Here is a 15,002-nt window from a genome sequence, read left to right as displayed (position 1 = left end):
GATTAGATAGACTTTATGTTCCTCTTCTGGAGGGAGTAGTTCAGGTTCATTTGGAGTCAGTGAACTGAGAAACGGAAAATTTGTGCTACGTGAAGTGAAGCATACCCGTTATGGTCTTTGTCGTGTCGCCTTAGAGCAACTTTGTCTAAGCTGCTGTCTTGTCTTCCCCATGGAGGAAGTTAACACGTTTCACTTCCTCAGTGGTTCAAAGTAAGTCTAAATATGTCCAAATTATTAACAACACTGGCATGTGCTTTATCATATTTGCCTGTGTAAAATCTCCAGCTGTACAGCTAATAATAGAAATGGGTAATTAAATGAACGATCATCCTGCTAAATAACTCCTGATCAGTTTTATAAGGCTGAAAAGGTAGTAATGTTATTTTTCTTCTCACATATTAATACAATTCTAAAACTACCATTTTAAAAAGCTACACACTTTAAATTTACTCAGACAATTTAATTAAATTTAGCTCCACCTTGTGGACAAAAACAGCATGTCCAACATGGAGAAACACAACTACAGGTAGTTCCAAACATTTCACAGAATTCAAGGAGTTAAAAGAAGACTATTTTCTGTCAAGGAGTATATACTAAGCTTTCAAAAAATAATAGTACTGTTTTACAACAATGTCCTGATTCTATTCTTTGTGACTAGAAGAATTTAGATCCTGCAAGGATCTGATATAAGTAGAATATCAGTTTCTGTGCTTAAATCCATTTTTTTATGCATTCCATTCTGTATTAACTTTATAATTTCCTTTATTGGTTTCACTGATCAGACTTCTACTGGTCAATACCAATGTGCTGATTTCTTGCTGATTACTGTATTTTAATTTAGCAATTGTATGTAAAAAAAGAAAGAAAGAAAGAAAGAAAGAAAGAAAGAAAGAAAGAAAGAAAGAAAGAAAGAAAGAAAGAAAGAAAGAAAGAAAGAAAGAAAGAAAGAAAGAAAGAAAGAAAGAAAGATTTTTTGATTTTTAACACCACATTTATTTTTCAATAAAAATACAGTTTGACAGCATTTAGTTCATTCTTTCATGCAAACATTGAATTGAAAACTAGCTTTCTATCAAACACAGAACATATGACATTATTAAAACACCACAAAGAGAAAAATTCCATTAAGTTATTCATCAATGAAAAGAACATAAATTCTGCTTTTACTCTATGTTTTACCATCAGAATAAACATCCTGTCGACATTTTCCCCCAAAACACCATTTAGTTTATTTCTTCTACTAATATAAATGGAAAATTTTGCCTGTCCAATAAGAAAATTTAACAAATTCCACTTACTAGATTCCTTTTTTGTATAGCCTGCACCGAATATAAACGCTACTTCAGACCAATAGACACCACATTTTTTAAAAACATCTTCGAACAAGAAAAACAATGGTGAAAGTCTTTTACACTCAAGAAACATGTGAAAAATAGTTTCTACTTCTTCACAAAAAGGACATAATTCATTTAAATCTTTTCTAAATTTAACTATAAAACTGTTAACACTTATAGCACCGTGCAAAATCCTCCACTGAAGGTCGCTTACTCTCTTACTCAAAGGGGGCTTATAAAAAACTCTCCATATTGGTTTCTGATTATCCCCGACTTTAAACCTGTCTCTCCAAACAGTATCAGTTCTTCCACTTAATTGTTTCTTATTCAATCCTTGAACAACCAGTTTATACAAATATTTTCCAATCAACATACAAAAAACAAAATCTTTTTGAGCGATCAAGAGATGGCCCGTCAATTCTGAGAAATCAATGTTCAGTCCCATTTCTGGAAACGGATCCTTAGAATCAGGGAGTTCTTCTCCATTACAAAAGTCCACCAGCATCTGCTTTTCATCCAAAGTCAATTTTCCAAGCCAGAGATCTAAAATAGTCCTCATGACTCGAATCGATTTCAATCCAAGCAAAGAAGCCGTCGCTTCTGTGTTTTGAAGTCCTGATCCAGCCGTCTCCACAATGTGTCTTAACTTCAGAACTTTTTTCTGCAGCAGTCTTCTGGACAATCCGACTCTATCTTCTAACGCCAAACGTGCTTCGAAAATTAAAGGTTCCTCTAGAAGCCAAAACAAAGATACAGTTGGTTCTATTCTTTTCCACTCAAAAATCGTCCACGCTCTAAACAAACTTTTATAAAACATTGGCATTTCATACAACAATAACATTTTACAATTTAACAAAAACAAAGAAACATCTAAACCAAGACCTCCTACTCTTTTCAAAATAATACTTGTTATTGGCTTCCACAAAATATCCTCCTCCCTCCCCATGAGATATTTCTGAATAAACTGTAACCTGAACGCAGCAGTTCTGCTCTCTAGATGGACCAATCCTTGTCCACCCTCCTCTTTAGGTAAGAAAAGCACAGCCTGGGAAACCCAATGTTTGTCATCCCAAAAAAACTTAATCATACAAGATTGAATTTTAGTTAGTAATCCAACAGGTGGCTCCAAACATGCTAACTTGTGCCACAATAAAGAAGCAATTAAATTATTTATAATGAGCACTCTCCCTCTATAAGACATCTGCGGTAGCAACCATCTCCATTTCGCTAACCTACCCTCCACTTTCTCCATCACTCCCTCCCAGTTCTTTTTTTCTGTGTCCTCATCTCCCAAATATACCCCAAGATATTTCAAACCCCCTCTTTTCCATTTTAAACCTCCTGGAAGTTGAGGAAGTCCACTAAACCAGCTTCCTATAGCCAGAGCTTCACTTTTAACCCAGTTGACACGAGCAGCTGACAATTTACAAAATAACTCGACAATTCTACCTAAATGATTCACTTCTTCTTGGTTTTTAACAATAATAATGACATCATCAGCATACGCTGATAAAGTGAAAGACACATTACAACTTGGAAAAACCAGTCCCTCAATATTTGACCTGATTTTCTTTAGCAGTGGTTCAATAGACAGAGCATATAACATTCCAGACAAAGAACAACCTTGTCGAACACCTCTTGTGACTTTAAAAGGTTTACATAAACAACCATTAATTTTCAGTACACTCTCAATGTTCTCATATAGAACCATAATCTTGGCAATAAAACTAGAGTCGAGACCAAACCTTTCCAACACCCTCCACAGGTACCGATGCTCGACTCTGTCAAAAGCCTTTTCCTGGTCCAAAGAAACTAAACCAGTGTTACATCCCAATGATCTGGAGACGTCCAAAACATCTCTAATAAGAGAAATATTATCAATCATCGACCTGCCAGGGACACAGTAGGTTTGCGTTTGATGAACAACCTGCTCCATCACCTTTTTCAGTCTGTTTGCCAGCACCTTTGACAACAGTTTATAGTCTGTACACAACAGTGAAACAGGTCGCCAGTTCTTAATCTCCTGGAGATCACCTTTCTTTGGTAGCAATGTGAGAACTGCTCTCCTGCAGCTCTGTGGTAGAAATCCTTCAGCAAAACTTTCCTCAAAAACCTCCAAGAGGTCAACGCAGAGGTCAGACCAGAACGCTCTGTAAAATTCACTGGGAAGTCCATCGATGCCAGGTGCTTTCCCACCTTCCATACTTTGCAAAGCAGCATGAATCTCCTCCAAAGTCATGGGCTCTCCCAACTCCTTGGCAAAATCCACAGAGACTCTTGGAAGATCACTGCAGAAGTCGTTGAAACTGTCTTCATCCTCGCTGTATTCCGAGCTGTACAGATCCGCATAGAAATCCGCTGCTCTCCGCCTGATGTCACTGTCTGCAGTCAAAAGAACATCCGTAGTTGATTTCAAACCATGCATAAACTTGCTCTGTCCTTGCTTCTTTTCCAAAGAGAAGAAAAACTTTGTCGGCGCATCCATTAAAGCAACTTTCTGAAATCGGCATCGAACCAGCGCTCCCTGTGTTCTTGAGCCCAGCAAATCAGCTAAAGCAGCTTTTTTCGACTTGAGATTCTCAAACTGACCTCGATCTCCTGTGGATTGTGCAGAAGTCTGCAACTCCACTATTTCAATCTCCAGATCTCTAATAGACTTGGTTAAACTAGATGAAACATTGACAGTGTACTGTTGACAAAGTTCTTTAATTTCAATTTTCCCCCGATCCCACCACTGCCCTAAAGATGCAAAATCCTATTTTCTAGTTTTATGCATACTCCAGAATGCAATAAACGTTTCTTTAAAATTAGTATCCAATAACAAAGCAGTGTTAAAATGCCAATAAGCAGATTTATGTTTGATATTTGCAATAAAAGCACTACAAGAAACCAAAGCATGATCTGAAAAACTTACAGGATGGATACTACAGTTTTGAAAAATTCCAAAATTATGTCTAAAACTATATATTCTATCCAACCTAGCTGCAGAAAAACAATTATCTGTGTTTCTAGCCCATGTATATTGTATTTTATGAGTGTGCATTTCTCTCCATATATCAACCAATGAAAATAAATCAATCAAATGTTTTAAGAACGTTGTCGAAGCTGGATGAGGTTCAAAATGATTCCTATCTAACTGATCATTTTCTGTACAGTTAAAATCTCCACCCAAAAAAAGAAAATCATCCGTGTCACACTTACACAAAACATCTTCAAGTTCATGCAACAAACCAATCCTCCCTACTCTTGTATTGGGAGCATAAATATTTACAAACACAATATTAAAACACTCATATTTTGCTTTCACCACCATTAATCTACCCTTGATTACTTCCTCAAACTGATAAGATACAGGTAGAAAATTTTTCGAAAACAGAATTGCAACTCCCCCACTGGCCTGATTTAAATGACTCAAAATAATTTCTCCTCCCCAGTCCCTCCTCCAATCTATTTCATTTAAACAATCACTGTGTGTTTCTTGTACCATTAACACATTTATATGTTTTAAATTCATTAATTCAAACACGCTGATTCTCTTCTTCGCATCTCTGGCTCCATTCAGATTTAAAGTAGAAACTCTGAAGTGGCTCATTATCAAAGATAGGAGAAAAAACACTAAAAGAAAAAAACAGACATTTAAACGTCAAACTCATCGTTGTTGTTGAATTCTTGCTTAAGTTTTCCAATTAATTTTTTTAACCGGTAAACTTCTTTATCATTGTATCCCCCTTTTCTTTTATTGTTCAACTGAGATCTCACATGCATGAAAAACAGTTTCTTGTCAGGAAAAAAATCTTCCACTTTTACATTTTTCATATTCTTAGTAACTTTTAAAAAATGTTTTATATTTATCACACCATAACCTTTCCTTTGTTGACTTTGAACAATGGATTTGCAAGATGAGGCCAAACTATCTTCAGTCCAACCTTCATCTTCACCTTCCTCTTCTTCATCTATATTACTTTCTGACTCTAGAACTTTTCCAGAACATTCTAATTCCGTATCTCTTTCATCATTTTCCGTTTGAGAACCAATAATACTTTCAGACAATTTCCTTTTTTGAGAAAATTCCAAGGCATCTTCCTCTAGTGTCTGACTGCAGCCCTCATCTTCCATTTCCTCAGTATCTGTTTCCCCCTGAAGAGACTTTAGTAAACTCGGACTCTGTCCCTCCTCACTATTACCTTCCTGCCTTTCCTGTGAATCGTCCACCGTTTGACTTTTCAGTATTTGTTCTCCGTCCTCTAACGCACACATCTCTTGTACTTCTCTTTCCCTGTGATCATCTTTTTCAGACGTTTGCCCTTCCGTTTCTACTGTCACTGCGCTCCTTGACTCTGAAACTTCAGCTTGATCTGTCAATTTTTCGCTTTCTTTATTTTGAGTTTGCGCTGAATTATCAGGAGGGAGATTTTTTCCAGGACACACCCGAACCAAGTGACCAACTTCCCCGCAACCAAAACACACCAATGTGCCCGAGTTTACATAAATGGCATAATCAAACTCGTCCACTCGCACATTAAGAACTAAGTTAAGTTCTTCATTCTTTTTATTCAGGATCATGAGGACCTGTCTTCTGTGTGAAACAACGTGCTTCAGCTGCGGTGATTTACAACCCGACGGCATTTTTCTAATCGCGGAAACAATTTTCCCATGGCGCGACAGCTCTCTCACCAACAATTCGTCACTGATAAACGGCGGTATGTTCGCAATCGTAACTTTTTTCGCTGGAGTACTCAATGGGGAAACGGACAAAAACACATCGTTCACAACAATGCCTTTTTCGATCACTTTGTTTGCCTTCTCCACGCTGTCAACAAAAATGACCACCGCGCTGTTCATCCGAGCAGCAGATTTAATGCTGCTACAGCCTACAATTTCTCCCACCGCCAAACTACATTCCTCCACCGTCATAGTAGGACTATTAGGTATTATCTTTAAACCATGTTGCCTCGTTAGTTTTGTCAAGTCCATGTCCGGCATTTTGCGCCAAAATGCCGGTATGACACACAGAAAAATAACCAAAAATACGTAATCTAACTCCACAACCACAATATTTAAAGAACAATATCCAAAAACCCCCAATAAAGACAGGGAAAACAAAGTCAGAAAATTCTCAATCTCTCAGCCCACTCACCACACGCTCCTCCACCAACTCCCAGCATGCAGTGCGAAAGAAAGAAAGTATTTTTTAAAACTAGAAACGACTTAAATAAAAAGAAAATACTTGTTTGAAACAGTTCCTGGCTCCTGCTTGTTATTTGTTTCTCTGCTCAAACTTCAACGTAATATATGGAAAGCAGTGATAGTTTGTTCACTGTTTTTTTTTGTGAAACAGTCATTTGCATGCAACTCACTCACGATGCAGTTTTATATATTAAAATGTAAATGCCAAAAACTAGTCAATACGAGCTTTAATTAGCTGAAAGTAGCCTCTTCCTTGATGAACTGATTGTATAAATGAAGCTTTGGAGTCTATGTTTTTACCTTCACCATCTTAAAACTAATTTTTGTGACAAATAAAAATGTGGTTTAATTGCTGTTGCTGGTGGCACAATGCATCATGGGATACCTTGCGTGGCCCGCACCTTTAAGTGGGTTCTCCTCCTCTCCCTGTGGTCCCTTGTCACTCCCTAGTGCCCTCAGTGCCTCCTCATTGCCCCCTAGTGATTCCTCATTGCCTCCTCCTCCCAGTGCTCCCTCTGAGTCTCCACGTCCCAGTGGCCCCGGGGCTCCCTCGTTGCCTCCCAGTGGCCCCAAAGACTCCTCGTCACCCCCTAGTGCCTCCTCATCGCCCCCTAGTAACCCCTCGTCACCTCCCAGCGGCCCCAGAGACTCATCGTCACCTCCCAGTGCTACCTTCGAGTCTCCGCCTCCCAGAGCCCCTTCCTAGCCCTCTGCCGGCCCTCCGGAACCATCTGCCAGCTCCCTCCTGCTCCCTCAACTCTCCCTGCACCAACGTCGCCCGGAGGACCTCCTCCGTGGGGTCTGCCACCTCCCGAGGCCCAAGCTCCTCTGTCGATGCCCCCCACGATGGGTCCACCTCAGGACAGAGCCCTGGCGCACACCTAAAACCACACAGGAAGTTGGATGAACTGAGTGCGGCCAGAGAGATATGACTGAAACCAAGCGAGGGGTGTGTGTCTGTGTGATAGCGATGGAAGAGAGTCTGTGGGGCAGGACCGTGTGAGAGATGGCATTGAAAGCTGCACTGAGATCAAGGAGAATGAGCTGCCCTGGTCTGTGCTGTGACCAGGGCAAAAACTGGACTGGAACTGTTCATACAGAAGATCTGAACAGTGAAAACATGATCTTGGTTTTACCTTTGCTAGAAGAAATTATGCCAGAGTAGTAAGCAGATTTAGTCTGAGAAATTAAAGTCTTGTAATGTAGAGTATGTGAAAGGTATATGTCCTTGTGGATTGCAAGACCAGATTTCTTATGTATTCATTCCAACTGACGACATTTGGCTTTGATGGACCAGAGTTCAGGAGTAAACCAGAATGAGTAAAGGTAACAGATCGTGTTTTAACTGGAGCAAAGGAATTCAGAATATGAGTTAAGTGAGTATTGTAATGAGCAGTGAGTTCATCAGGAGTCACAAAATGTTCACAAGTCAAAGTGGAGGTAATAGTAACGGAAAGAGAATCAATATTCATGTCTTTAACAACTGAATATGTAATCATGTCTCAGATTATACCCTTGTGAAAAATAAAGTATATTCAGTATATTCAATTTTACCATACTTGAGCATACTTGAAGTCAGACTAATCACTAATCATCAGTAAATTTCAAGTTTGTACAGGAGTTTTGGACTCAAAGCATGTTCTTTTGGAAGAACTAAGTTTGTACTTAATGTATTTTAATTGTAATTAAATTGTAGAAAATCACAATTTGAAGTGTACTAAGTGTACTATCACATAATTTTTGTAGAACTAAAGTTATTCTTTGTACACTTTAAGTATAAGGCTTTTAATGTAATATATACTGTACATGCTTTGATTAGCATCTTAAGTGTACCATTTTTGTGAATGAATTTCATTTAAAATATATATTTAGAATGTCTACTAAACATATATTTTCTATATATTAGTACTGTGGTCACAGTATGCTCCAATTAAAAGTTTGGTTTATTATAATTGCTAATGAAGTACACTTCTTAGTTACTTAATGTCTTTTATTATTCTGCTTTGCCACTTCATACATTGCATGCTTCATACACACTACAGCACTGCAAACACATCAGGCTACCAGAACACAGAAGGATCAATTACAACACACTTTCTGGCTGTAAAAATTACATTGTGTATTCAATGTATTCACATTTTTCAAGAGTACATTGCCAATATTCTACCATAGAATTGTACAAATTGTAAATATATTCAAAGTTTACAGACAACATGCTCATGAAAATTAGCACAATAAAAACAGGTACACTTAGAGGACATTTGAAAAATATTTCAACAAGGACAGAGTATTGTTTTAATACAATGTCACAGTATTCCAGAATTACTCCAGGTAAACTGACATTTCTCCTTCTTAAGAACAGTGAGGATCAGTAACAGAACATTCCCATTCACTGCACCACTGCACTTTACAGAAACCTACAAACAAGAATAATAGAGCAATTAAACAAAGAAAGCACTTGTATTTTAAAGAATATAGAAAAATAATAAAGAAAAAAATTTGGCTTACAATTTTAAGACTTGTGGACTCACTATGTATGTGACATCATCAGAACTGATAATGATTGGGACCCCTTTGATCCTTTCTGCTGTCCACACCACTCTCCTCACGTTCTTCCAGTCGGAGGCGCTGCAGCCTCCACACCACACACAGAGGCAGCTGGTCAGAATGCTCTCTATGGTGCTTCTGTAGAACGTCTTGAGGATGGGCGGGGGCAGGTGTGCTCTTCTCATCCTCCGCAGGAAATACAAGCGTTTCTGTGCCCTCTTGACCAGAGACGTGGTGTTCCCAGTCCAGGTGAGGTTGTTTGTGATGTGCACCCCCAGGAATTTGGTGCTGCTGACCACCTCCACAGCCGAGCTGTTGATGAGCAGTGGAGCGTGGCTGGGCCGGTTCTTCCTGAAGTCGACGATCATCTCCTTCGTCTTGTCAACGTTCAGGATCAGGCTGTTGTCTCTGCACCAGTCCACCAGCTGCTCCACCTCCTCTCTGTAGTCCAGGTTGTTGTCGTCTCTGATGAGGCCCACCACCGTTGTGTCGTCCGCGAACTTCACGATGTGGTTGGTGGCGAACCTGGGGACATAGTCGTGTGTCATCAGAGTGAACAGCAGAGGGCTCAGGACACAGCCCTGAAGGGAGCCTGTGCTGAGGGTGATGACATCGGAGGTGTGTTGTCCGATCCGGACTGACTGAGGTCTGTCGGTGAGGAAGTCTAGCAGCCAGTTGCGCAGGGGGGTGCTGAAGCCCCAGTGTCCCAGTTTTTCTGCCAGATGCTGTGGGATGATTGTGTTGAACGCTGAGCTGAAGTCCAGGAACAACATCCGCACATGAGTGTTCTTCTCCTCCAGGTGAGCCAGGCTCAGGTGTAGGGCGGAGGAGATGGCGTCCTCAGTGGAGCGGTTTCAGCGGTAGGCAAACTGGAACGGATCGAATGTGGAGGGGAGTCTGGAGACGATGTGTTCTTTTACCAGCCTTTCAAAGCACTTCATCATGATGGGAGTCAGTGCCACAGGCCAGTAATCGTTGAAAGAGGTGACTTGAGGTTTCTTTGGCACCGGAATGATGGAGGCAGTTTTGAGACAGGCTGGCACTGTGGCTTGGTCCAGTGAGGTGTTAAAATGTCTGTTAGGACACCAGCCAGCTGACCTGCGCTGACCTGATTAATATTGGTATAATTAAACTAAATGTGTTTCTTTAATGCATTTGTCGGTTCATACCTGACTTTTCCTGTGTTACCCTGTCTATCATTGGGGGTTTGTTCCTAATGCTCCTCCTCACTTTCTTCTTTTGTCCAGGCTCCTCCATTACTGTTATAATCACTTCTTCTTCCCTTTTGTTATTTGTTCCACTGCGAAGAGGCAAGTTTTGTAATCTGGCACATGAAGTTGTTCCACTTTAGCATGTTCAAAAGCATGTTTATACAGTTCAAAGCAAAAATAATTGTTCTGAAAAAGCATGCTTTAAGTTAAATAATCATTAACAAACTTAAAATATACCGATTATTAGTCTTGCTTTAAGTATGCCCAAGTACACTGTAACAAATGGCTGTAAAAACTACAGCATAAAAATATAGTAAGGTGACTGGGTTTTGAAAATACAGCTTTTTTCTGTGATCTGAAATGCGTATGGAAAGTATATGGGATGTGATTGGACCACTGGATCACGTGCGGAAATTTACACCTGTACTGTAAATTTTTAATGTACAGTTGCATTGTGGAATTTTTACCGGCTGGAGGCGAACGTTCACAGGCTAGACGGCGGGCCAACAATGACTTTCACCAGGTAAGTACTTTTTAAAAAACATTATATTGCAATTTTGTGTTTGTGTACGAAAATATATTTTATGTGGTGATATTGAGCTACTCTTGTTTGCCTGATAAAGCTAACTTCGGTTATTTCTCAGCTAACATTATGTGCAACACAATTGGGTTTTAGTTCAGTTCACCTAGAATATGTAGATGGCTATATTCTGGTCTTTTTGTGGAAGTTGTATGAGGGTAGGACTCCTCAACTGTTTTTTTATTTATTTTCTCTCCCACATAGGACTGTCAATGTTAACGCCAGGCACGTGCAAAGGGAGTGAACGGGGCTTAAGCCACTGCCCTTTTTATCTTTGATGCCCCTAGTGCCCTTTTTGAGTGTTTTGTTGTTTTTTTTTTTTTTCAAAAAAATATTTTTTTAATTTTTAATTTTTAATCTGTTTGTCAGAAGGCCTGTTTGTGCCCCTCAGCAATAATATTTAGCTAAATATAATAATTTAGTTTAAAAAAATAGTCTGGCTGCCATCAGTCTAATAATGACTCTCAGAGCCTCCATGTTGTTCAGACACCGGGTTCATGGTGAGGAGGAGGGGGCGGATCTGTGTCCTCTAACTATCAAATTATGCTCAAGAATATTTTTTCATACACTTGTTTGTGAATAAAAACGTAGGTCTGATGTTGACGTTAGAAAAACTGTTTCTATTTATGTTTTTAGAATCGTCCTTGCAATAGCGGGACAAAACCCGCCTCGCCCCTAAACACAGAAATGTTTCAGCTGCAGAGAAAACTTTTGACTTTAACTTCATCATTCTGCTAAAGGCCCGGTTCACTACAGGCAGCTTGAGTCGGAACCACCAGCAGATATAAAGAATATCTGTCTTTATATCAGACATCCTGATTATAAGACACGGTACCGACTGTCACCGCTAGTCGCAACCCTGCTCAAAGCCCCGATACCACCTGGTACCAACTGGTACCAGATGGTATCACCTGGTACCACCCTGCTGACTGTTCGCTCTGCTTCTCCTTAACGTTTCTACCAGGCGGGTTAAAGCCGCTGCTGACTGGATCTGGGCTGGAGGTGAGCGGCTGTAAATAGAAGTTATTGCAGAACCTCAAGTCTTAAAGGAAGATTCGGCCCAGAGCATTTAGAGTTCACAAAATAAACATCAGTGAAAATATTGTAGCAATAATTAGAACTCAGCAAAAAGCCAAACATGCCACAATGAAATGAATCAAAACGTCTCCAAAGCATCAGCAGACTGTTAAGGGCCACTGGGAGATTCCAGGTAGATTCCAGAGATGCGCACCGTAGCGGCTGTTCATGCAGGGCCGGCCCAAGGTAATATGGGGCCTTAGACAGAACCCCCACCCCCCCGAAACCCGTCCTACTAAGAACCTCAGCATTGCTAACATGTTTAAATATAGATGAGGTGATTCTGTGAGAGGGAGACCAGGTTTATTGGCAGAGTTTAAAATCAATCACTGATTATTGGTTATTTTACTGTGATGTATTTGTGAACAAACCCAATTCAAACACAAAGATCACACCATATTGTAGCCATGGTAACACAACAATCATACTATCGAGATGATTCTTTAAACTTTTACAAAGTAAACTTCCTAATTATATCCTAGATGTACTATTTATTTTTTCTCAGCTGAATGCATTAAATAAAATGTAATAACATTGTTATTCTCCCTAAATGGATGCTACAGGTTTAGCTCTATGGTCTGTGTTACAATTAAACCATTTCTAGGGGCCCCTGAGAGTCTGGAGGCCCCTGAATGGCCCCTACCAGCAGCTACTGAGTTTTCTTTGCCTTGATATTCCAGTCTTATAATTCTAGGTCTCAGAGGTGCTAACATCAAATTGTTATATAGAGTTAACCCCATTGAGTTTTTGGATCTATAAATCAGTCTGCAGCCAGGTTGTTCTAGAGAGTAAATAAGATATTATTAGGGCTTCATTAGTAAAATGGCAGCAAATTAGCTTATTTCATAACTTTATAACCAGAGACCTTCTCTCCTCTGGTCTGTTTAACAGCTCCAGTCTCAGACCAGCTCAGCCCTCCAGCAGCAGAAACAGCAACTTTTTACCTGTTGGGGAAAATATAGATTGTATTTGCTTTGCATTTCCCCGCATGATGGCAATGATATAGTAGGATCCAATTAAATTCTTGATTAATATGGGTTGTTGTTATGTTGTTGTACTGTGTTTTTGTTCAACGTGCCCCTTTTTTAAATTTGAGCTCCTGCCCCTCCCAAGGTCTCTGCACGGCCCTGGTTAATGCGTTAGCGCACGCAATTAACCTCAACATTTTAATGCGTTAATACTACATAACGCAGATTAATGAACCTTCTATTTTGACATCAGAGCCTCTCTCCTGTTGAGGGTTATCTAGTTCACAGCAACACGTTACACTACGAACAGCGAAATACTTTTTCTGTGACAGCAGACAGACAGCAACAAGAGTTGAATAGTTTCAACTTTCTTGTGTTGGGTCTTTAACCAACGTTGTGCACATCTAGTTTACTAGCCTGCAATTTCACGTGCACGAATTACACCAGTCTTCACCGGCTGAATGAGGACAATAGAGAGCCGCTTCATCACAGGAAATGAATGTAGAGGAACATTTCTAAACCAAAGTTTAAAACAAACTGAGTTTCTATAAACCTTCCCGAATGTAAAAACCTGGAAAACTAAGAATCTTTAGACATGGTTGGTTTGAGACAAAACATTTTTTGAGAATGTCCATGTTTGATATGGGCTTCATGGTATCATAAAAGAGTGGGGCATCCAAGAACTAGAAATTAAAATAGATCTAATAAAATAGATCTTGATGATAACTACTATGATAACTATTTCAGTAATGCCTTTACAAAACATACTTGGTAGCTCACAGGCATCTAATCTAAAAATGTAATATGTACTTAAAAACAAAAGGGTAATTTTAAACTGTCTCCCATCTGTTTCTAGGCAATTCATAAGCCTCAACCATGAAAAGAAGAACAAAAGCTACAAACGGAAAAGTGACATCAACCAACAGGATGACTTATGCTCAACACTAGAACAACAGTGAACCTGTGTGTCTCCATTCTCCTCCTTCATGAACCAGTGGAACTTTTAAAATGGTAAAATTACACATTTACACACAATCAGTTCTCTTACTCCATCTTTCTCCCTGTCTGCCTTTTTCTCTGCCTGTCTCTCTGTATCTGTCCTGTTCATTTCTAATAGACAGGACAGCTACAATGAAGGAAGGTCAGAAATTGTCTGTCCACTAAATCTTTCCTTTTCATCATGTCTGTCTTTAACTGACATAAATGTAGTTTAATGTGCTGTTTATCTCGTGTATTAAAACATGTTTTTCTTTCTTTATCTTCTAGCAACCCTTTGATGATTTCTGGAGAAGTTCAGGACTGAGACCAACTCAGAACTCATCCATGTTGGCTTTGTTTGGCTGTTCACTAAGTCTTAAACTTGCCCAAATATTTAAGATGTACTGTTGGGGTTCCAATAAAGTTTTGAAAAATATGTAACTTCAATATTTGACATTGCTGGATCCCTTCCTTCCTTCAAAGGAAAAAAAACGACATTTAGAATTTTGACTGCAAGTTTTACATGAAAAACTAGTAAAACATACACTGTAAAAAAAGTCAGTAAATTTACGGTACAAAACTGTAAAAAACCAACAGTTTTTGACCGTCGTATCCAAAAACATTGCATTACCGTAGAAATTACATGGAACTACCGTAAGTCGAAACTGCAAAGAAAGTCAGTAAATTTACGGTAAGAAATGGTAAAAGACCAACAGTTTTTGACCGTCGTATCCAAAAACATTGCATTACCGTAGAAATTACATGGAACTACCGTAAGTCGAAACTGCAAAGAAAGTCAGTAAATTTACGGTAAGAAATGGTAAAAGACCAACAGTTTTTGACCGTCGTACCCAAAAACATTGCATTACCGTAGAAATTACATGGAACTACCGTAAGTCGAAACTGCAAAGAAAGGCAGTAAATTTACGGTAAAAAAGTGTAAAATGCCAGCAGTTACTGACCAGAATATTCACAGCATTATACTGCCGTAGAAAATACATGGCATTATCATAACTGAATAAACATATATCCTAAATAATTGTGACAGTCACGAATGTAGAAAATACAGAAATATAGTGTAAAAATATAAGTAATTGTAAAGTTCTTAAAAAATTGTAAT

At 39.2% G+C, this 15,002-nt stretch overlaps 1 protein-coding gene across 2 annotated transcripts in view; it reads right to left on the bottom strand.

The window, feature by feature from the left end:
• Positions 1-15,002, bottom strand: part of syk (spleen associated tyrosine kinase) — a 61,080-nt gene that overhangs the window by 37,915 nt on the left and 8,163 nt on the right. The window contains exon 2 of one of the 2 annotated variants that reach the window (XM_023338049.1): positions 1,004-7,402. The exons of the other annotated variant lie outside the window; for it this stretch is intronic. Within the exon in view, the coding sequence (XP_023193817.1) occupies positions 1,039-3,819 (2,781 nt within the window). The 5' untranslated portion in view covers positions 3,820-7,402 and the 3' untranslated portion in view covers positions 1,004-1,038. Of the gene's footprint in view, positions 1-1,003; positions 7,403-15,002 lie in introns of those variants that run through there. 2 annotated transcript variants of the gene reach the window in all.

This window comes from Xiphophorus maculatus, chromosome 8 (assembly GCF_002775205.1).
Source record: "Xiphophorus maculatus strain JP 163 A chromosome 8, X_maculatus-5.0-male, whole genome shotgun sequence".
In the NCBI taxonomy this organism is placed as follows: domain Eukaryota; kingdom Metazoa; phylum Chordata; class Actinopteri; order Cyprinodontiformes; family Poeciliidae; genus Xiphophorus; species Xiphophorus maculatus.
This window is presented reverse-complemented; position numbering and strand designations above follow the sequence as displayed.